Source organism: Zalophus californianus, chromosome 8, assembly GCF_009762305.2.
Source record: "Zalophus californianus isolate mZalCal1 chromosome 8, mZalCal1.pri.v2, whole genome shotgun sequence".
Taxonomy (NCBI): domain Eukaryota; kingdom Metazoa; phylum Chordata; class Mammalia; order Carnivora; family Otariidae; genus Zalophus; species Zalophus californianus.
In genome coordinates this window covers 117,385,671-117,408,152 of record NC_045602.1, presented here as the reverse complement: position 1 = coordinate 117,408,152, position 22,482 = coordinate 117,385,671, and the positions used below count along the sequence as shown (strand labels likewise).

Sequence of the window (22,482 nt, the reverse complement as noted above, 5' to 3'; positions counted from 1 at the left end):
TGTGCATACGAGAGACACCTGCAAACCCACCCTGCTGAGAAGGCTCAGTGCAGACGCCATCCTCCTCTTTGCAGATTCTGACCTCCCCATAGGTTCGCCTACGCGAACTAATCCAAATAGGGAGGTGCGGCTTCAGGAAGCCCTGCCCACCGGCAGGTGGCTCCTCTGAGCCAGGGTCGGGATCCCAAAGCAGGGGCCCTCTCTGACCCCCTCACCCTATTGCCAGTGATGACATCTCCCTCTGTGACCCCCGTTTGAGCTCCAATTTGTCCTTTGGTGGGAAGTTCAGTCTCAAGCCTTCCTGCTTGTGCCCCTAACTATCCCTCCAACCCTGGCTGGCCCACCACGGATTCTTCCCCAGCATTCCCCACATCTGGTCCACCAGGAATGGTCCCTGGGGGTCCCTTGTGTGAAACAAACACCCCCCGCCCCCAATCTCAGTACTCACTTGGAAGCGTGCGACTGTTGCTGAGGCTGCCAGTACTGGGCGGAGGGGAGAGGGACTGCAGGGAGACACTGTCCTCCTCCTGCGAGCAGCCCGCCTGGATGGCCCGCAGGTAGCTGTGGCTGCGGGAGCGAAAGTAGTTGGGCAACGGCAAGTCCAGTGCCTCGGCGGCTGCAGACTCCGCTTCACTGCAGGCAGACTCGCAGGCTGCCTCATACTGGTCGCTCAGATCTGCCTCCCGTACCTAGCCGGGCAAAGGCGGGCGTCAGGGGCCAGCAGCGCCCACTCTGGAGGGATGGGATGCTTGGTAGGGGCAGGGCTGGAGAGTCGGGGCGGTGGGGGGCTCAAGTCAGCCCACCCTTTCCTCACATCTCACTCTTTGGACCTCAATTTTCCCATGTCTACAACGCAAAAGAAACTATTAAGGATACTTAGTGGATCTTATGTGTTCAAACTGATCAACTGATAAGATCCTGAGGTCACATCTGAATTCAGCCACAAAGAAGGCTCTCATCAATTAGTAATGTCTACCTTGAATGTTGGAATGGGAGGTGGCAGTAGGTGTGCTAGATATTTACCATCTTATGGTCCAACTCCTTTATTTTCACAAGCAAAGAAACTGAGGGCCAGTGAGGGGAAGATACTTGCCAGGTGTACCCAGTGAGGAAGTGGCTGAATCGATACTCCAAATATGAATTTAAGGAAGATTAGTCTAGCCCTGGGGTACAGAATGAATGTTGGGAAGGGAGTCTGGAACGGAGGCTGAGGCCAGAGATGAAGCTGATGCGACAGTCTGGTAAGAGAAGAGAAAACTGGAACGAGGGTAGTGGCAGTGAGGATTGATTAGTGATGTCAAGGGCTGTATGGAGAATGGTGACATGCATACTGTTTGTCATCTCACACCTAGTTCAACCCTATCTAGATGGTTTCTAAGTGTCTCTCTAGAGATGGCCATCCAAGATCCTACAGATCTGCAGCTGAGAGTGTGACAGCATACGGGGCCCCGCCATACATATACTCTCCAAGGGTTCTGGAAGGGTCTGTATGACCCAGGTCTTAGGTCATGATGGTAACTGGAGACCACAGAGTATAAGCCGAGGAGTCGGCGGGCAAAGGATGGACACTGAGTGGAGGTCCTGAGGGGAGGCCTGGGCAAGAAGGGAGGGGGCAGAAGTTGACTGAGCACCATGTGGAGGAAAGATGGAGTTGTGCCTGGGGCCAGCTCTGCCTGTGTGACCTCCGACTATCACCATCCTCTGGGTCAGTGTTTCCTATCTAAATGAAATGCCTGGAACTGCATCAGGTAAAATGACTAGATGGATCATCACCCAATTTGGAGCATATGTGTTTGGAAAGGTCTAAATTTGTGCTGTCCAATATGGTAGCAACTAACCACGTGTGGCTATTTAGGTTTTAAATTAATTTAAATTGAACAAAAAATTCAGTTCCTTAGCCACACTAGCTACGTTTCACTTGCTTATGCCACCTTACGGACAGCGTGTAGTACAGAACATAACCATCTTCACACAAAGTTCTTTCGGACAACACTGATAAATTAAAATGTAGGCCATGTGACATACCCAACATTTACTTGGAGTAGGTTTGAAAGAGACAGGTGTTTATCCTCCACGGCTATAACCTGAAGTACACTGAGAGGCCCTTGTGATTGCCAAGGGCAATGAGGTCTTGCTTTGGGATTGCAGGCATGGCACAGTTCTGGAACTGGACTGCCAGAGTTTCGACCCTGGGTCCATCATTTCCTTGCAGTATGAATATGGGCAAGTCACTTAACCGCTCTGTGCCTCAGTTTCCCCATCTATAAAATAAGGGCTAATTAGAGACCAAATTTCATAGGATTGTTGTCAAGATTAAATGAGATCATTCATATCACATGCTGAGAACAGAGTCAGGAGAATAAGCACCTGGTGACCTGTCCCTATTATTAAAGGAAGCTCCGTAGGGTGAGGACAAGGATTTGTAAGTATCGGTTAAGATGCTCCCGAGCTCTGGGAGGTTAGGCCAGCTGGTCAGAGCTGTTGGTATGTGTGTCACTGAGGAATTACTGTGTGCAGGGAACACCCTGGAATTTTGTATGTTAGCACATCACATCCTTACTACAAGCCTGTGGAAGTTAGCAGAGGAAGAGGTCAGCTGGCCCCCTGTGGGCTCCCCAAAGACCCTCTGGAACACTGTGTTCAAGAAGAACTATGACTTGAACGTGGAAGGCAGGCACATGAGGCGTCCATGGCTAGAATCAGGAGGTGAGGGGCCAGTCCTAGTTTTGCCCCTTGGACAGGTCCCTTGTCCACTCCTGGCCACAGTGAGGGGATGAGCTTGGGGCCCCTTTCAGCATCTCGTTCTGGTCTTGGAGCTGGGAAGGAGGAGAGGGCCACTTCCGGGGCAGAGTGGGTGTGCCCAGGAAGGGGGCACCCTTAGGGCAAACAGCCGGCATGCCAGGACTAGCTCCACCCCACCAAGTTTTGTAAAATGGAAAAGTCTCTGCATTCATGCCAACACCCCAACATCCTTAAAGGTCTTGTTGGAGCCCAAGAAAGGAGAAAAGTTAGGGAATCTGGGGTCTGGGACCTGGAGGCCAATACCACTAGCCCACAGCTGCCAACGTGTCCAAATAAAAGTCTCCCTAGCTAGAAGACTCCCAGGGTCCACTTTCCTTTACCCTGGGATTATTTCTTGCCCCATCCATAGGACCTAGCCCATTCTTTCCCATTTTTGAGAAGAGGAAACTGAGGTGCAGAAAAGTGAAGTGAAAAGGTCAGTGAGGGAAAGGTCAGGGCAGAGCGTGAGCCTCGACTCCGTGCTCAAGGATGGTGCCTTTCCTGGCACTGGCTCTGCTGGCACCTGCTGGGGCCAGGGGCTGGGACCACTAAGGTGCCAGGCCTCAGACCTAGCCCTGGACTCTGGGATTGGGGTACGAGAGAATGGCAAGCATACTGACCTGCTGCTCATGGCCAAACAACTGGGGGATCAGGGAGGCCTGTCCAAAAATCTGCAGGAAAGAGAGGCGGAGGGTTATGGGGAGACCGAGGCTGGGGGCTGGGGTAGGGTATTCAGATTCGGCTGCAAGAGAACTAGTGGCTGGCTGGGCTAACGTCCTCCTCAGACTGGCTGAGGCCTAGTCTGCTAGGAAGTCTCACTTAGCTTCCTCCAGGGATGGGAGGCTCACTCCTTCAGGGGCTGGGTGCTACCAAGGCTTTGTAATCTGCTGTTTATGCTTCTTTCTTTCGGTCTGGCCCCTGGGACATGCCCTGTCTGCTGCCTCTCACCTAGGCAGGCAGGCCCCCACCCCCCAGATCTACAGATTAGTTCCAGAGCCCAGAGCCTTCTCTTCCCTGGTCAGGGCCTACATAGTCCAGTGCCTGGTGGGAGGGGGGCTCCTCCTGGCAGGAGTCAAGGCCTCAGAGACACAGTGAGAGCTGGGACATCTCTGACTCTAGGGGCACATATGTGGCTCGGGTCACTCAAGCCTCTAGGGGTGAGGGTTTGAGGGCTCAGAGGACCCTGGCTTAGGAGAGAGCTGGGCTGGGCAGAGGGTAGTGGCAGAGACTGCTGGGGTCCCCAGCCTGGCTGATTCCATGCACCCTTTTGTGTAGCCAAAGCACAGTGTTCCAGATGCCAGGGCCAGGCAGAGGTGAAAATGGGGTATGTGAGAGGGAAAGACTCAGAGAGAAACATGGATATGGGACCTACGAGAGGGAGTCAGATAAAAATGTGAATGAGGGGAGAGAAAAACAGAGGGAGACAGATACAAAGACAGAAGACTGAGAGACAAGAGAGCGTGGCAGGATAGGAGACACGGGCGGGGGGGCGCAGCGATCCATTCAGCAGGCACCCATGTGCCCTGTGCCACGGGCTGAGGACAAGGAACCACACAGCAAGGTCCCCACCTGCGGGGAGCTCCCGGTCTTAAGAGTGAGACAGACATCAAGTAAATAAACAAATATAACTCCAGACAGTGATAGTGTTGTCAAGAAAATCAAGCAGGATAAGGGAATGGTGTCCTGAGGGCTCCTTTCGACCTTTCGACGGGTGATAGGGCAGGTTCCCCTGAGGTGACATTTGAGCCAAGACCGAAACACAGAGAAGAACCAGCTGAGCAGAGATCTGAGAGAGGGGTGCTCCTGGGAGAGGAAACAGCAAGGTGTGTGAGGTGTGTGAGGAGCAGAAAGGAGGCAGGTGTGGCTGGAGCAGGACACGTGACAGAGCGTCTGAGATCTCGTGTCAGAGGGAGGCAGGCCCGCACCCAGCTGCGTAAGGAGTCTGGCTTTCACTGGGGGCAGGCAGGAGCCATGGAGGGTTTACAGCAGGGACATGGTGTGATCTGCCTTCCATCCTTCACAAAGCTTCCTCTGGCCGTTGGGAACAGAGTGCAGGTGGCAGGCCTGGAGGCCAGGAGACTTGGTGGGGCCTGCATGAGGGTGGCAGGGACAGAGTCCCATGGTTGGGGTGCTCTATTCCTCCCCATGTCTGAGGTCAGTCTCCTTGGTCTGGGAACGACAGTGCTGAGTGCTGAGGACAGTGCTAGGGGCTCAAGGGGGGTTGTTACGGCTGGGCCAGGAACAGCGGAGTGGTGAGGAGCTGGGATCCGAAAGCCTTTCAGTGCTAAGCAGCGCATTAGCCCGGGCCATGGGGCTACGTGCAGTGGGACCTGGGGCCTGTCCCTGCCCAGAAAGGAGGCTGGGGCCGCACGGGGTGCCTCCACTGCCCCACTCTGCTACTCCTAGCAGGTGTTGCCCTCTCTGGGCCTCATCTCCCCATCCACGTTATAGGGGAGCCCTCGAAACATGGCTGGTCCTCCCTTTGCAAGCCCTAAAGTACTGTGCACATGGCAGGGGCTGCGGTCCAGGTGTAGGTCTGACAGCTCTGGATCTCTGCCCAGCTCTGCCTCCTCCTTGCTGTGTGAGCGCACCAGCTGAGCCTCAGTTTCCTCATCTGTGAATTGGGGATATAAATAAGAAGCACACCTCCCTCCCGCCCCCCGATGTGGCTTCAAGGAGCTGGGAGTTAAGAGAATGAAAAGTGCAGCACAGCATGCTTATTGCTGTTAGTGGCAGACGCGTCTGGACCTTGAAATCCTGACTTTCTACTGAGCCTGTGGGACATGGAAGTCCAGAGTGGAGAAGAAACTTACCCAAGGTCATACAGCAAGATAACAATAATAACCATAAAGTTAGCTACCCTTTGCTGAGAACACTATGTTCCTACCTCCTTAATTCCTCACAACGCTCCTAGTCCTCCCAGGACTAGCCAACCATAAAGTTAGCTACCCTTTGCTGAGAACACTATGTTCCTACCTCCTTAATTCCTCACAATTATCACCCTTCTGAGTAAATAAGGAGACTGAGGCTCAGGGAGGGAGTGACTTGTCCTGGATTCATACTCTCAGTGACAAGACTGGACTCAAGCTCAGGTCTCCAGTTCCCTCTCTGCAGGGCTCCTGGGTCTATAGCAGTGCTGCGGCCCCTCCCTCGGGGCCCTCAGCTCAGGCTATGGCATGTCAGGCCCTGTGACCGCTCTCCAGCCACAGGACGGTCAGTAAGACAGACATACGTACACAGGCAGCTATGGGAACAAAGACCAAGCAGAAGCACAGTGCAGACATCTGGGGACCACTCGCCCTGGGGCCCTCCTGGGTGAGAGCTGGGGATCTCCCAAGCCCACTGACTTTGGCTAGCTGCCACCCTCACCTGGCTGATGCAGCTGGAGTCGTTGAGGCTGTCGCTGACCGGGTTGTAGTCCTCCTCCCAGCTCGGACACTTGGAGGGCAGCAGCATGTCCACTGAATCCAGGCGGTCCAGACTCCTGGTGAGGGTGGGGAGCAGACAGGGCTCAGCCCACCCATTGCTCAGCCTGAGAAACAGGCCCAGAGGGGGAAAGACTGGCCAAGACCATCCAGTGGCAGAGGGAAAAATAGAAGCCACTGCCAGACTGCGCAGTGTCCGGGGGGCGGGGGGACGGGGTGGGCAGGTCGGGGACACTGAGCAAGGGGAGAGCTCCCAGCTCTGGGAGGCTTGAATCTGGTGGGTGGGGTGATCCTCACATGTCATGTCCGCTGCAGCCACGAGGTGGCAGCACAAGCTCACTTTTGACCATTTGACCATTTCCAAGGAGGCAGGCCACACCAGCCCAATGCTACAGCCCCCTCCCCCACAGGTCTGGGGCAAATCCGATGCCCGGACAGAGGAGGTAGGTCAAGGCTCACGGCCTTGATCTCAGGCTAGAGCTGCCCAAAGGGCATCGGTTTCAACACGATATCCAGGTAGCTTCCACCAGGCCCCCCCAGACTCAGCACTTCTCATGGCCCCTGCTCTTCAATTTTTCTCACATCTACCTGACCCTGGGTTTCTCCCTCACCACTGCTCTGGGGTTAAGAGACAAGCACCCAACAGCTCAGGCCTTGACATAGATGGGCTTGGATTGGAATGGAGCCTCCTCACTGGGTGACCCTGGGCAAGTCATGATCCCTTGCCTATGTCTCCGTTTCCTCACCTACAAAGCGGGGGTGACAATGTGCCTGCCTGCGTGGGGCTGTGATGAGGAGGATTCGGGAATCACACTAAAGTGCACTGGGGCAGGCACAGAGCCCAGAGTGCGGCAAGTGCTAACAGATGGTGCCCATTACTACTGATACTATTATTATTATTTATTTCCTCTCATTCAAGGTCTGGGCCTGGGTCCTGTCTTCCCTTCCCACCTCAGTGCCCACTGGTCATTCATGGAAATGCAGCCTCCCAGGACTAGAAGGGGTCTTAGAGATCATGCAGCTTAGCCCCCTCACTTAAAGATGGGGAAACTGAGGCTCAGAGAGGGACGGACCTGGGACTGGCCAGTGGTGTCCTGAATTCCCAGCTGGAGGCCATTCCCTGCCTTCTGTCCCACTGTAAACCCCCTAAGCAAATCCCTGTGGCAAGGGGACTCCAGGCTTCTCGGAATACACTGCCCCTCTGCCTCAGCGCTCTGTCACCCTACCTGCTCTCTTCCCCCTGTCGTAGTCCCTCCCAGGCCCCCTCCTCCCTGAAGCCTCGGCTCTTGCCCCCAGTAGTTGAAGAATTAGGACTAAGCTTGTTTCCCTTAATGCTTCTTTTTGTTTCTGACTTGCTTTTGTTTCTTTTCCTCAAAGGACTTTGATTCCCTCCTAAGTTTTACCTGTTTTGTACTTGATGATGGGTTTTCTGTAACTTTTTTTTCCCCCCTCTCATTCTTTTCTGTTCTGATCCCAGTGGTGATTTCTGCATGCGAAAGTCTCACCTTTCTCTAGCATTTTAATTGTTGTTTTCTGTGTGCATGCATCTCATTTGTTCATACTTTCATTAACTCTTCCAAGTCTTAAAGCAACAGGAAAGGGCTTGAATGGTGGAATTCCAGGCAGGGTGACAGGACAGGTGAAGGCTGTCTATCTCTCTTTGACTTCTGGATACATCCTCCTCCCCAGTCTAGGAGCTCACCACAGGGATCAATTACAGGGCCAAGGGCAGAGGGGGCTCTGGCCTTCCCTGGAAAGCAAGTACCTTGCTGGTACAAGTGGGTGGGATCACTAGGGGCAGGGTTCTCCTAACCTGAAGAGGGTTCCCTGGCCCAGTTCCCCTGTGGGTGTGGAACTCACCTGGTGATGTGGCTCCTGTGGGCAGGGCCAATCACTCCAGAGAGACTCTCCTTATTGTTTACCAAAGGATGAGACTCACCGGTGGTCAGGGCTTAACTGGGGGGGCTTATGGGGTGGTTCACCAAATGGCGCGGCTCTCCGGAGTCAACTCGTCAAAGGAAGGGGCCAACCTAAGGACGAGGAGCTCAGGGAGAAGGCTAACCTAAAGTCGGGTTTACCTAGGGGGACTGGATTATTGGGAGCCCGGGTTCACCTGGATCTGAGGCTGTAGGGCAGGATTCACCTATGGGACGGGGCTTTCCTAAGGGGCCGGAGGGAAGGAAAGCGAGGCTCCCGGGGGTGGGACACGCCTGTGAGGAGCTCACCTATGGACTAGCCTTGCCAGTGAGCGGAACCTGTGACAGCGGAGGAGGCTTTCCCAGGGGAGAGCTCACGTGCGGGGGGCGGGGAGGCCTCCAATGAGCTGGTAAGCCTGTAGGCGGGGCTCCCAGCAGGCGGGACTTCGGAGACCTCCTGGGACGGGACTCGGACTTCGCAGCGGCTCTCCCCGGGGGCGGGGCTCCGGGGGGGCCGGGCTAGCCTGTGGGCGGGGCTCTAGTAAGCGGGGCGGGGCGCTCACCTGCGGGGGTTGCTCTGCTCTCCCAGCGACTGCTGCGTGGCCCTCAGGTAGCTCTGGCGCCGCGCGGCCGTCTTGGGTGAGGGCTTGGGGCTGCCGCCGGACTCATCACTGTCCTCATCGCCCATGGCCTTGATGTAGCTGCCGCTGCGCATGCGCCTGCACGGGATGGGGCCCTCGGCCGCGGCGTCCGCGTCGCGCGGGGACAGCAGCGCGGTGCTCCACTCGCCGCCGCCGCCGGGCACCTGAGGATGGGTGGACAGACCTCAGCGACGGTGGGGAGGGATCGGGGGCAGCGCACACTTTCAGCGCGCCGCTGGCCGCCCATCCTCGCGCACAACATCTGGAGAATGATGCTCCGGACCCTGAAGCTCCCCGGCTCCCCGCCTCGGAGGGTTTCAGCCTTCCGTGCTGGGTACTGCCATTGAAGCCACCCAGGAGCAGGGCAGAGCCCCGGGCTGGGAAGGACACTTGAGTTCCAGAGTCGGCTCTGCCACAGCTTCACTGGGTGGCCTTAAGCAAATCCTTGCCCCTCTTCAAAAACCTCAGATTTCTCCACGGATCCCAGGCTGGGTGTGCCCCAGCAAAACGGGCCAGGCTGTAAGATCACAGTGGGTGTTCACTGCAGCTCCTTTTCTGAGTACCCACTGTGTTCCCATCTCGTCACCCTGCTCTTAGAGGATGGCTTATGATCCCACTACACAGATGAGAACATCAGACCAGACTGAGGCCCTCAGACCTGGCACCAAGATCCTGTCCTAGGATGGGGGTGGGGGCAGGGCGGACTGGTCAGAGGATGCCAGCACATCAGTAGATCGGGTGGGTCCTTGGAGCCAATGGACAACCTGTATCCCTTACTAGTGGGTAAGCCCAGGCACAGGGTGCAGAGACTGGTGGGGGTCTGGCAGCCAGGTAGTGACCTGGAAAAGGGGCTGTTTTCCCATCTGACATGTATACACAGTGGACATTCACCTCACGATGAAAGATTTCACACATCTTAGCACTTACAAGGTCCCTCAGCCCAAGCACAGAGCGAACACACCTTGCCATGTACACACATCTCAGAGAGCAAACGTACCTTCCCCCACCCCCCATCTCCCCAAGGACATGTCCCCCAGCAGGCACTCATCACTGCATGCCCCTCAACAAGTATACAACGTGAACACAGAGCATACTCAACACCCTCCTCACGAACACACCGCACTGCGGACACACGGCAGCATGTCCCGCACCTCGCTGTGTCTTTGCCTCAACACATACAGAGTGCACAACCCTTGCTAGGTTCTACACACTTCACCACAGATGCCTGGGCGACACACATTTCTCGGTGTATACAGCATCGCTATTCTTCACCACATGCAAACTGCACTCCCAGAATCACATCCACACAGATACAACCTCCTTCCAGGTGCCCGTATTGCCAGTGGCCAATTCTCGGCTGAGGGACGGTCCCAGTTTGGGATTCCCACCCCAGGACCCCCGCCCCCTGAGCTAACTGCCCAACCAGTCACTAAGGCCCACACATTCTACCTCCCAAACCATTTGCTAGTCCATCTTCCCTATCTTCACCTGTCCCTTGGGAAGGTGGCCTTCGATATTCCTGCTTAAAACCTGTTGCTACCTCAGCACCCCACCCACCCACCTCCCATGACCCAAGCAGATAGCACAAACCCCAGAGCCTGCAGGGCCACCCTTTCATGGTGTTTCTGAAGCATTTTCACATGATCAGACCAAACCAAACCATTTTGAGAGGAAGCCAGGTCACACACCACCCTCTCTGATGTTTCTAAACCAAAGAACTGGATTGAGAGCCACAAAAGCCTTAAATATATAAAATACTGCCTAGATTTCCATTTTCCTCCTATTGAAAAAAAAATAGCTTTTCCCCCCATAGTCTCACTGTCTTTGGAATTTTTATATAGAATGACAAGAACTCAGGGCTTTGTCAGACTTTGATGTTCATCTGGTTCAAAATGCATCTGTGTTCCCAAAGGCTGGCCAGGACTGTGCTGGGCTACCCCCCAGGATGTAGCGCTCACTACCTACAGAAGCAGCCCCTTCCATCTTGGTGGGTTCTGAAATCTGCTTCCTGTAACTTCCACCCACAGCTTGGGTTCTGCCCCCAGGAACTGCACCCAGTTCATAACCCCGGGCTTTGCTCTTGAGGGCCCCAGGGGGATGTGTAGCAACAGAGATGTCTCTGAGCCTTCTGCCAATTTCCAGGAGTGTGGCTTTGCAAAGTGCATATTAAGTGCCTCAGTAAACATTAACACTTGAAAGGAGAAAGCTAGTCCCCCAAGCTGGCTTAGGGCCTCCTACAGCCCTCCATGCTGATCTCCATCACACTCTGCTCACACTGACATGACTATCCGTTCATGCATCTTTCTCTCCCAGCATCCTGATAATTGGGGCTCTGTCTTATTTATTTCTAGCTCTGTTCACTTAAATGTCCATCTGTTCCTCTGGCCCTCTCTCTTCTCACATTTCCTGAGCACTTCCTCTCTGCCAGACCCTGTCCTGGGCCTTAGGGACACACAGCTGCGTCAGATGTGGTCCCTGTCTTCAAGGAGCCCCTGGTCTGGTGGGGGTAGCAGGCAGGAGGCTGGCATTTAGAATGCCATGCAATCGGTCCTATGAGGAGGGTGGAGGGCACAGCTTCCAGATTTGTCCTCTAGAGGGCAGGTACACGTTTTAGTTCCTACTCTTGGGCTGGGCTCAGAAGAACCCTAATCAATGTCCGCTGAAAGCATGACCAGTGGAAGGAATCCCCTTATTAGCAAGTACCACCAGATACCCATTTCACGGGTGTTTATTCACAGAGGCCCATAATGAAGCGACTTTCCAAGTAAATCTGTGGTACAGCTGAGTCTCAGAACAGGTGCCCTCCCCATATTTCTTACCCCACCCCTAATCATGGAGGGACCCACCTGCAGGTAATGGTAGGCTAGACCCTGGTGGCAGGATTTGGACTTTAGCAGGCTCTTATCCAAGGTGGCTGAGGTCTTCTGGCAGACTTCATGGGCGTGGCTGAGGGTCAGAGTGGACCAGGAGCCCCGCTTGACATAGTTGGTGTCGGTGCCCACCCCAAGGCTGGGGCAGGTGGCTGGGGGTGCGGGTGGGGGTGGCGGGGCAGTCAGCTCAGCGGTGTTGTTTTTGGCTGCTTTGAGCATGTGCCCACTGATGGTGTTGTAGGCGTGCATGAAGTAGCGTGGCTGGCTGCGTTCCGCCTGTCGGCCGAGCGTCATCAGCCCAGAGGCTGGGCCACTGCTGCGGAAGGCGCCACCCTCGCCATCCAAGTTGTCATCAGAGCTCCACCAGCCCGAGATGTTGGAGCGGCTACGCCGTTTGGGTTCCCCAGCCTTGGCCCGTTCCTTGCTCTTGGCCCTCCGGCCCTTGCCGTCCTCCAGGCCACCTTTCTTGCTGCCATTGCCACCGACCTTGGCTGCCGTGCCCTCCAGTGAGGGCGCCTTGGTGAAGAAGAGCCGCTGGACCGAGTGGACCAGGTGGCGGATGCGGCCAGGACTCTCACCTCGGGCCTTGGCCTCACCACGGGGGAATTGGAGCGTGCTAAAGCCATCGCGGTGGATGGGCAATTGCTTCTCAAACTGGTCCAGGAGGTTGGCAGGCAGCCGGTTGATCTTGGTGGCCTGGGCATGGCTGGGGAAGGGGCTCTCCTCTGGCACCTCAAAGTGGGAGTTATAGTGGATGCGGGGGAAGGTGCTGCTTGGAGGCGGCAGTTGGTTGTTGAGTGGAAAGAGACCATCCCCAGGCAGAGCGTTCTGGCCAGGGAATCGAGCCTCGCGGGCAAAGGCCTCCGTGGGCGATAGCAGGTAGGGGTTGCGATCAGGCCCTGCAAACAGGGGCTCATGCGGTGGGTCCAGGCTGTCGGAGAGGTGGCGAGGGCGGCTGTCACCGAGGCCTTTCATGATCCCGGCCCTCAGGGCAGGGGCCGTTGCCCTAGTGGGGCGCCCGGGTTGCGTCTCCCGGGCGGCAGCTATCCTGGGGAGAAAAAACAGAGAGGAAATCAGCTGAATTTGGAGGGGACAGGGTGCTGGGAATGTCACCCAGGCCCCCACAGATCTCAGGATGGGGAGGATTTCTGAAGACTCTTGGCCTACCCTTAACACTGTAAGGTGGAGGACAAGAAGACAAACGGAGGCCCACGTGCTGTATGTGTAATTCAAAGTCGTAGTTCAGGCTGGCAAACTGTTAAACAGATCCTACCTTGATGAACATATCTTCATAATCACCTGGAAAGCCAAGTTCGAACTCAGACTTCCTGGTCTCCTCCAAATTCCATGATCGAATGTAGTGGGTGGGGGGAGTGGCTCACCCTCTGTTTTCCTCCCATCTCTGACTCTATCCCTTGCTACAAGGAGCCACACGCCCCCATGCACCCCAAGCTTGCTCCACATGCCCTCAGGCCTAGGGATGGCCGCATGGGCAGTGCAGGCCACCCATGGGAAGATCCTGTGCTGGCTGTGGAAACAGGCCTGGGGCCATTTGGTTAGGGAATTCCAGGGTCCCCAGTATCCAGAGTGTGGCTCTGGGTAAACATGTCCTCTTGGCCCCTGAACATTCTTGCCTATGAGTAGTTCAACATGGCTGAAAGAGGGCCAGAGAAGCCTTCTAAAGAGTAGGACCCGTCTCACCTGAGTCTGAGGGCAGTACTGTCCAACTCTCACTTTAGCAGAGGAATCCTATGACACATGTAGACCCTCTATAAAAACCCACTCTGCCCCTCAACAGATGTCTACCGAGTGTGACTTCTGGGCTAGGCGCTGGGGGCTGCAAACATCAGAGAAGACAAGCCCATTAGCACATCATTTCCGACTGGGACAAATCAACGATGGTCAGCCTGAACAGAGTTCTGAGTGAGTCAATAACCGGAGCACATCCTCAGGACTGGGTGGAAGGACAAGGCCTTGGATGGGGGTGGCATTTAGGTGGAACCACTGTGACTCAGTTTCCCCATCTGTAAAATCGGGCAGTTGGACTGTTTCGATCTTCCATCCAGGATCATGCTGGAAATACCAGTCTCAGTACTTTGGCAAGTACCTTTCCTTTCTGTGCTTCGGTCTTCCCATCTGTACCATGAAGCAGAGGGGAGGTTAGCGAGCTTTCTAAGCCCTATCCCCACCCCCAGCTCGACTCAGAGGAGTGCCACAGCTTACTATGGACTGTGTGCCCGGTGTGCTGAGGATCTGAAAGCAACCAGTGTGGCTGGAACAGAGCAAGTGAGGACAAGGGCAGTGGGGGTAGAGATCTTGAAGGGCTGGGCCAGGCCAGAGTAGACAGGCTCTGGCTGAAGCCAAGGGTGGTAGGCAGAATGATGGCTCCCAAAGTTGCCCATGTCTTAATCCCCCAAATCTCTGATTATGTTACTTGACATGTTAAAAGGGTCTTTGCAGATATGATTAAGGATCTTGAGATGGGGAGATTATCCTGGATTATCTGGAAGGGTACAAACCTAATCACAGGGGTCTTTTTAAGAGGGAGGCATGAAGATATGATGATAGAAGCAGAGGTCAGAGGGGTGTGGGGGTCACCAGCCAGGGAATGTGGGCAGCTGTTAGAAGCCAGAAGAGGCAAGGAGTCAGATTCTCCTCCAGAGCTTCCAGAAGGAGTGCCGTCCTGAGACCCATTTTAGACTTATGACCTCTAGAACTGTAAAATAATAAATCTGTGTTGTTTAAAGCCAATAAGTTTTTGGAAAATTGTTACAGCAGCGATAGGAAACAATTATACTAAATGGGTTCTGGTGTCTGAGACTCCCTCTCACCCCTTAAGAGTAGCTCTTAAGGCAAATTCCAGATCCCACCAAACACTGCATGAAAAACACTGGCCTAGGTGAAACCCCCATCATAGAGGTGGGGAAACCGAGGCCCTTAGAGGGCAACAACTTCCCCAAGGTCACACAATGGGCCCAGTGGCAGGGCCAGTGGGGGACCCACAGCTCTTCCTACTCCTCTGCATAGCTGCCTTGCAACTGTCACCAGGAGCTGGCCAGCCCCACAGCCCTCAAGGATCTGAGGATTGTTTCCTTGGACCTAGACGTTTCATGACCAACTGTGCCCTAAGCCTTCCTAAGCCCTGAGACTTCTGCAGGGTCCACCTGGCTTGAATTCTCTTCCTCCCTGCCAGACACCCTCCTTGCCTCTAGGAGTCTGATGGACCCCACCCTGGAGGCCAGAGCACCATCATGACAGCCCTTGTGGCTGAGTAGCTCCTGGGAAGCATCTCTGCTCCCACCAGCTGACTTGTGAGAGCACTTATCCCCAGGCTGGAGAGGAAGTCCACTGACTGACATCTTTATTACATCATATCCTCACAACAGCCACATGAAATGGGAAACCTCCATTTTACAGATGGGGAAACCAAGGCTGGGAGGGGTCATTCTAGCCAAGGCGCAACGGGTAACTTCGACACCAGCTGCCCCATCAGTATTCCAGAAAGTCAAGGATCCTCCTCACTCCAGCCAGCAGCGGCTCCCTCTGGGCAAACCTCTTCTTGAAGACAATTTCAGGCAAAACCACCCCCATATCCCTTCTGGGCTTCCTTGCATCCCCTCGGGGCTGCAGTGATCCCTGGGCTCAAGGGCCAGCCTCCTTGGTTCTCTAGCTGGAGAACTGTGTGTGCAGCAATACGTCCTTGATGCCCACTCAAGTAAGGCCAGATCCTGAAAACGGAGGACACTATTTGCAAACACAGCCCTGCTGGCTCGCTGGCTTGGCAGGGGCCTGACGCCCCAGAAATGCTGGAGGTGGAGAGGGCTGGTCACCAGGAGCAGAAGGCAGTGGCGGGGCGCTGCCCCAGAAGTGCACACCACACTCAGTTCTCTCAGCCCAGGGCCCAGGGCACCTTCTCCATCCTTCCCAGGGAGAAGCTGGCTTCAATTTCACATCACAGGCACTCCTGATCCCCAGGAATCCAGGGTTGCCCCAACAGGACCATGTGAGCCTGGGACCATGGCTGCCTCCCTAAGCCTCAGACTGTGTTAAATGGGGCCAAGAGGAAGTGAAGGAAAGTGTGGGCAAGCGCTTGGTGAATTGTGAAATGCTGGCACGCGCTCGTTCCCTAGGAGATAAACCCTGGCCCAAGACCTGGTGGTGGTCTTGACTGATGAGGCCCCTCATCTGGCTGGTGGGGGGAGTTGGGTCCCTGCCTTGGAGGTGCCACTGGAATTACAGGAGGGAGAATGGGGCTGCCACCATCAGGGAGTCCTCTAGAGACCTAGACACCTTAATGACCACAAGTAACCTCTCATCTTCTTTCCTTCCTGTGACTGAGCCCTCATCGTTAAAAGAGTCCCTTTCTCTGACTTCTGGGGCCCACGTGTCTGTCCTTCCAGGGCTCTGAGTGGGCACATGGTGTCCCCATATCAGTAAAATTCTTCAGTGTCACCCAGTGGGGCTCAGAGACACCTCTGGGCATCTCCTGGAATTCTTCCCTCTTCTGACTTTCTATGTCCTTCCCCTTGTAACAATACCCACCGTGCCTGGAAAATGATTCCACCCCAGTCTTACATCCTATAGTCTAGGTGGAGCCAGCTCTATCCCAGAACCCCAGGAGTGGACACATGACCCAGGTCTGGCTAATCAGAGCCCTGCATCCCTGAGTACTGACTGGCTCAGAGATGGAAACAGGATCCTTCCTAGCTAATGAGAGCTGGCCCTGGGATTATGGCTGGACTCTTCGGAAAGAGGTGCCTTTCTCTGTTAGGGCTGCTGTGCTTGGCAGAGCGTCAGCCTCGAGTCCTTCGTTGAGATCTTGCCTAAGGTCTCAGAAATGAGAGTCGAGACTTTTCGCTTAAGTTTGAGTTGGTTTTCTGTGTCTTTCAACAAGAGCCTGACCAATATTGGCCTCATGAACAGTTGGTCACTACAGCGGTGGCTGTGGGTGCCCGCTCTTATCTCCTGTGGCCTCATCACTGCGCTGCCCAACAGACTGACTTCACACTCTTAGCATCTGCATCCCTGTGGGAGGCGGGGAAGCTTTCTCTAGCAGCTGGAGCCTGCTCTGCTCACATGTGGCTGGCAGAAATTGCCAGAGCCTTAACAACCCCACCCCCATCCCCACTCCCAAACCAGCTACAGCTCTCAACCAGTGACCGTTGGGAAGTTGGTGTATAAATACCCCAGCTCCTTCATGCTTCAGGTGGGACAGCTGAGGAATGGGCTCTACACTGACTCCTGGAGCTGCCCAGTGGGAATGAGTTCTAGTTATCTGCAGTGGTCACTTGCTTGATAACATTCCCTTAGTTGGGTACCTCCCCTTCCCTGACTTACCTCTCCCCTCCCACACTGTGCTGCCTGTTCCCAAATGAGGTACTTGCACTTGAATCTTTGTCTTGGGCATGTTTCTGGGAAACCTTAGGTATGACAGTCACTGAGTCCCAGTGATTCTGCCTCGGTTGTGTCTCCTGATGCCATTTCCTCTGCATCCTCTGCCTCTGTCGCTCCCACCACTCACCCGGACAGCTGGACAGCCTTCTTCCTGGTGTTTCTGTGTCCACTCTAAGAGCCCTGCAGGTTCTAAGCTGCAGCTAGAGTGATACTGCTGAAATGCCAAAGCACTAGTGTTCTTCCTCTTCAGTGGCTCCCCTTGGCTCTTGGGATGAATGCTTGACTCCTGGGACTGGCATTCAAGGCCATTGGAGAGCTATTCTCTGTAGACCTCTGTCAGTCTCAGGCACATGGCTTTCTGGAGCTAAAGAGTGTCAGCCTGAGGAAGGGACAGCATAAGGCCTCACAGCAAGGCCACTCCCCGTTACCTGGGTCTCTTGACTCAACCCAGGCCCCAGCCCACTGGCTCACCTGAAACTGAAGATCTGCAAAGAAGGGGCCAGGATTGCCAGCTGAGGAGCAGAGGGTGAGGAGGGTAGGACAACATGAGGAGGTGCCTTGGCAGAGGGGAAGTCTGGAAGGCCCAGCATGGTCTAGTTTTCGCCACTAGACACTAGACATGGTCTAGTGTCTCCAGCCTCATCCCCATCCCCTGCTCCCCTTGCCAACCAAACTCATTACCTTGCTGGATTTTCTTCATAGCTCTCATCACTCTTGGAAACTCTCACATATTCCTTGCTTGCTAGTTTACTGTTCATTGTTCCCTGGGTCTGTCCTGTCCAATATGGTTAACCACTAGCCAGCCACACATGGGCTACAGAGCCCTTGAAGTGCAGCTAGGGCACATTGAGGAGCTGCCTTTTTAATTTTAATTAACTTAAATTTAAACATCACATATGGCAAGTGGCTACCATATTGGATAGTACAGTTCTAGAACTTCAAATGCAACTCCAGGAAGAAACCTACTCCAGCTCCCCCTCCTAAAGCTGGGGTCAAAGATACTCTCCTCTAACACCTGGTCCACATTTTTTTAGTTGGAAACTTAATTCACTCATTTTCTGATTTTTTATATTCTATAAATGTGTCATTGGAAAGGCTATACATTTCTCCCTGAGTACCTATTTGGCTACATCTCATAGATTTTATTTCCCCACAGGTTTTTCCTCCTCTTTTTAAAAAAATTGAGGTGAAAAGCACGTAACACAGCAGTAGCCATTTTAAAGCGTATGATTCAGTGCCATTCAGTACATTCACAATGCTGTGTAACCACTACCTCCATCTAGTTCCAAAATATTTTCTTAACCCCAGAGGAAACCCAGTACCCAATGAACAATCACTCCCTGTTCCCTCCACCTCCTGGCCCCTGGCAAACACCAATCTGCTTTCTGTCTCTATGGATTTACCTATTTCCCATGTGTTTTAATTGTGGTAAAATGTACATAAGAATTTGCCACTTTAGCCATTTTTGAGGGTACAGTTCATTGACATTAATTACATTCACAATGTTGTGCAACTACCACCATTATCTACATCCCAAACTCTTCATCATCACCCCAAACAGAAACTCTATAACCAATTACTCCTTTTTTTTTTTAAAGATTTTATTTATTTATTTGACAGAGAGAGAGAGAGAGCGCACAAGTAGGCAGAACAGCAGGGAGAGGGAGAGGAAGAAGCATGCTCTCCGCTGAGCAGGGAGCCTGACGTGGGGCTCGATCCCAGGACCCTGGGATCATGACCTGAGCCGAAGGCAGGCGCTTAACTGCCTGAGCCATCCAGGTGCCCCTATAACCAATTACTCCTTATTCTCTCCTCTCCTCCAGCCCCTGGTAATTTCTGATCCACTTTCTGTCTCTATGAATTCACCTATTCTAGATATTTCATATAAATGGAATCATACAACATTTGTCCTTCTGTATCTGGCTTATTTCATTTAGCACAATGTTTTCAAGGTTCATCCAGATTGTGCCATGTACCAGAAGTTCATTCCTTTTTATGGCTGGATCATATTCCACTGTATGTAGAGACCACAGTTTGTCCATTCATTTGTTGAATGGGCATTTGGGTTGCTGCCACCTTTCGGCTATTATGAATAACGCTGCAATCAAGAAACATTGGCACACAAGTATCTGTTTGAGACCCTGCTTTCAATTCTCTTGGGTATATACCTAAGAACGTAATTGTTGGGTCATACGGTAATTCTGTTTAACTTTTTGAGGAACCACCAAATTGTTTCCTACCATCTTACATTCCCACCTGCAAGGTATGGGGTCCAATTTCTCTACCTCTTCACCAACAGTTATTGTTTGCTTTTGGGTTTTTTAAAAATTATACCCATGTTAATAGGTATGAACTGGTATCTCATTGTGATCTTGATTTGCATTTCCCCGATGACTAATGATGTTGAGCATTTTTTCATGTGCTTATTGGCGATTTGCATATCTTCTTTGGAGAAATGTCTATTTAAGACTTTTGCTCATTTTAAAATTGGGTGATTTGTCATTTCTTGTGGTTGAGTTGTAGGAGTTCTTTTTTTTTTTAAGATTTTATTTATTTGAGAGAGTGAGCGAGAGAGCACAAGCAGGGGGAGTGGCAAAAGGAGAGGGAGACCTGAGCCGAGGGCAGACACAACCGACTGAGCCACCCAGGCGCCCCAGGACTTTTTTACATATTCTTGTCCTTATAATAGGATTTTCTTTCTTTTTTTTTTTAAGATTTTATTTATTTATTTGACAGAGAGAGACACAGCAAGAGAGGGAACACAAGCAGGGGGAGGGGGAGAGGGAGAAGCAGGCTTCCCGCAGAGCAGGGAGCCCGATGTGGGGCTCCATCCCAGGACCCTGGGACCATGACGTTAGCCGAAGGCAGACGCTTAACGACTGAGCCACCCACGCGCCCCTATAATATGATTTTCAATAGTTTCCTCCCATTCTGTCCCTACAGGTTTTAAATAGGTAGTGTTTTTACACTTTGCCTGGACTGGCCACTTACTCTTTCCTTCCTCATTAGCACTGATGGCCTCCCTGCTCGCAGCATCCCCTGGCCTGAGGGCCCCACAAAGAACATGAGTCTATGTTCCCATAACCTCCTTGTGGGCAAGGGCTGGTTCTTCTCATCTGGGGGCCAGAGGAATGAGAAAGGATCTGGAGATGGATGGCCATGTAGTGGACGCTGTGATGGCCGTTCAGGTCCCTCATAGGATTGAGGTACTCATAATGTCTCCAGCGGCCAAGCACGGGCTGCTTACAGTTCACGCTGGGCAACTGCTAGCACTTGGTTTCAGCCAAAGGGAGATGCCTCACCCACAGTTACACTCCTTCTCTGGGCAGCCAGCAGCCAGTAACCGGTTGATGTGTGGGCACCAAAGCTTGGCCCCCTTGCCCAATTCAGAACAACCTTAACGGGCCAGCCCAGCCCCAGATCGGCCCATGGGATCAGCAGAGCCTTTGTTGCAACTGCATCTCCTTTCAGTTCCTGCCCCTCACCTGTCACAGGTATTCCCAGACTTCCCATGCAAACCTCAGCGTCTGTCTCCTGGGGAACCTGACCCTAAGACAGGACATAACTGGATTCGACTTCTTTCCCTCCTTACCAAAGGACATTCAGCAATTTAATCACTCCTCTTAGGCCTCAGTTTCCTCTTCTATAGCATGGGGATAAGGATCCTTACTTTTCAAGATTATGATGAGGATTAATTGTGATATCATATGGACATCTGGCACTTAGGGCTCAATAAACATCAGTCATGTTCCCCCCGCCACCTCACTGTGCTTTCCTGGGGACAGGCCGATGCTTCTGAGGTAGGGATGCTGCAGAGCATCGTGCAAAGTGCATGCAGCTGCACCTGGATTCAAGTCCTGGCTCTGCCCTTGCTGCAGCCTCGGACTGGTCACCCTGGGCCTCCATTTCCACCTCTAGGCAGCGGGGGTTTGAGTGAGGGTTATGTGGGCATCTGGTCACACTGATTCCCTCTGAACACTGTTGGTCAGAGTACCTGGGACACTGGGTGCTAGCCCCTCAGCCACCCAACCCCTAGCAGGGGCAGGAGCCTCACCTTGGGAAGGTCTTAAAATAGGCAGGCCTGGGCCTTGCAGGGGAAGCAGGTGGCTGCCTCGCACTGCTTTTGTCTCTGAGCTATACTTAGGCCCCTCCAGGTGCCCATAATTATCTCTCATTAATATAAGCCTCATTGCCCTCACGGAAACATGGAGGAAGTAGCGGAGCTGCTGCCGCCCCGGAACCCTCCCTGCTCGGTGGTGCAACTATGGTTGCTGTCACTACTCTCATCTGCAGACACAGAGTGGGGCCTCCCTGCCCTTGCAACTCATTCTGGAGCCAGAGTGGCCTGTGAGCTAATTAGGGACAAGGCCAGGAACGGAGTCCAGCATGGCTCTTCCTGATGCAAAACTCACCTGATTGCCTCATTCCCCTAATCTAGAACCTTCTGTGGATCCTCTTCCCTCCTCAGTTCAAACTCCTTGTGAGGCAGTCAAGACCCTTGCTGATGTAAACCCCAAACCCCTTTCCCGACATTTACAAACCCACTTCCCCTCTTGACAGCCGCTCCCTTTACCCAGTCCAGATCCCTTAGTATTTCTTGCCTCTATCTTCTGTATCTGGTGGTACCAGAAAGGCTGGTTTTGTCTAAGATTATGTTAACAGAGAGAGAGAGTCTAAATGAAGGGAGGGGATAGTCCTCTTCAGCGCTGAACCGTGTTAAGAGAGAGACAGAGAACTAGAGCAGGGCATGGGAGGGTGAGCCAAGTGATGAAGGGCTGGGAATGATGAGGGTGGAATGGCAGAACATTCTGGGGATGTTCACGGCAGTCCACGGCCGACACAGCCACTGCCGTAGGCCTCTGCAGGGCAGAAGTGCGGAAGGGGAAGAATGGGCTCTACGGAGCCTCCAGGGGTCTTGGCGCTGCCTGGGGCGGGGCGGTGGGGTCGGGGAGGCAGGCTGCGTTACTCTGGGTACCCCTCCCATTTTCCTCCTACACTCCTTGCCACACCTGCGCTCTCTCTTGCTGGCTTCTCCTCCTCTGACCTCTAAGTTCTAGAGGAACGGGGTGCTCTTTGCTTCTCTTTACCCTCTCTCTCCTGCTGATCTCATCCAGACTCGTGGCTTTAAACACCACCTATATCTGACAATCCTAAATTTACATCTTCCGCCCAATCGCTCTCAAACGCCAGATGCCTATCTCTGCCTCCCTGACATCTCGCCCTGGATGTCTGACAGGTCCAAAATCGAATGCCTGATCTCCCACCCACCCCAACCTGTTCCTCCCACCGTCTACCCCAATTCCGCTCATGACAACACCACACTCCTGCTCGCTCAGGTCAGAAAGCTCAGGATCATCCTGGACTCCTCTTTCCGCCCCATATCCCATCACACAGCAAAGCCTTCAAAACGACTCCGTCTTCAAGATATCCCAGAATCCCACCACTTACCACCCCA

General features: G+C 53.5%; 1 protein-coding gene across 2 annotated transcripts in view; it reads right to left on the bottom strand.

The window, feature by feature from the left end:
* The window catches only part of DLGAP4 (DLG associated protein 4), a 192,913-nt gene that overhangs the window by 70,143 nt on the left and 100,288 nt on the right, over positions 1 to 22,482 (bottom strand). For both annotated transcript variants that reach the window (XM_027620688.2, XM_027620687.2), the window contains exons 3-7: positions 11,610 to 12,681; positions 8,686 to 8,927; positions 6,151 to 6,265; positions 3,402 to 3,452; positions 449 to 689 (exon numbers count right to left, since the gene is read on the bottom strand). In XM_027620688.2, coding sequence (XP_027476489.1) covers positions 449 to 689; positions 3,402 to 3,452; positions 6,151 to 6,265; positions 8,686 to 8,927; positions 11,610 to 12,608 — 1,648 coding nt within the window. In that variant the 5' untranslated portion in view covers positions 12,609 to 12,681. The remainder of the gene's footprint in view (positions 1 to 448; positions 690 to 3,401; positions 3,453 to 6,150; positions 6,266 to 8,685; positions 8,928 to 11,609; positions 12,682 to 22,482) is intronic.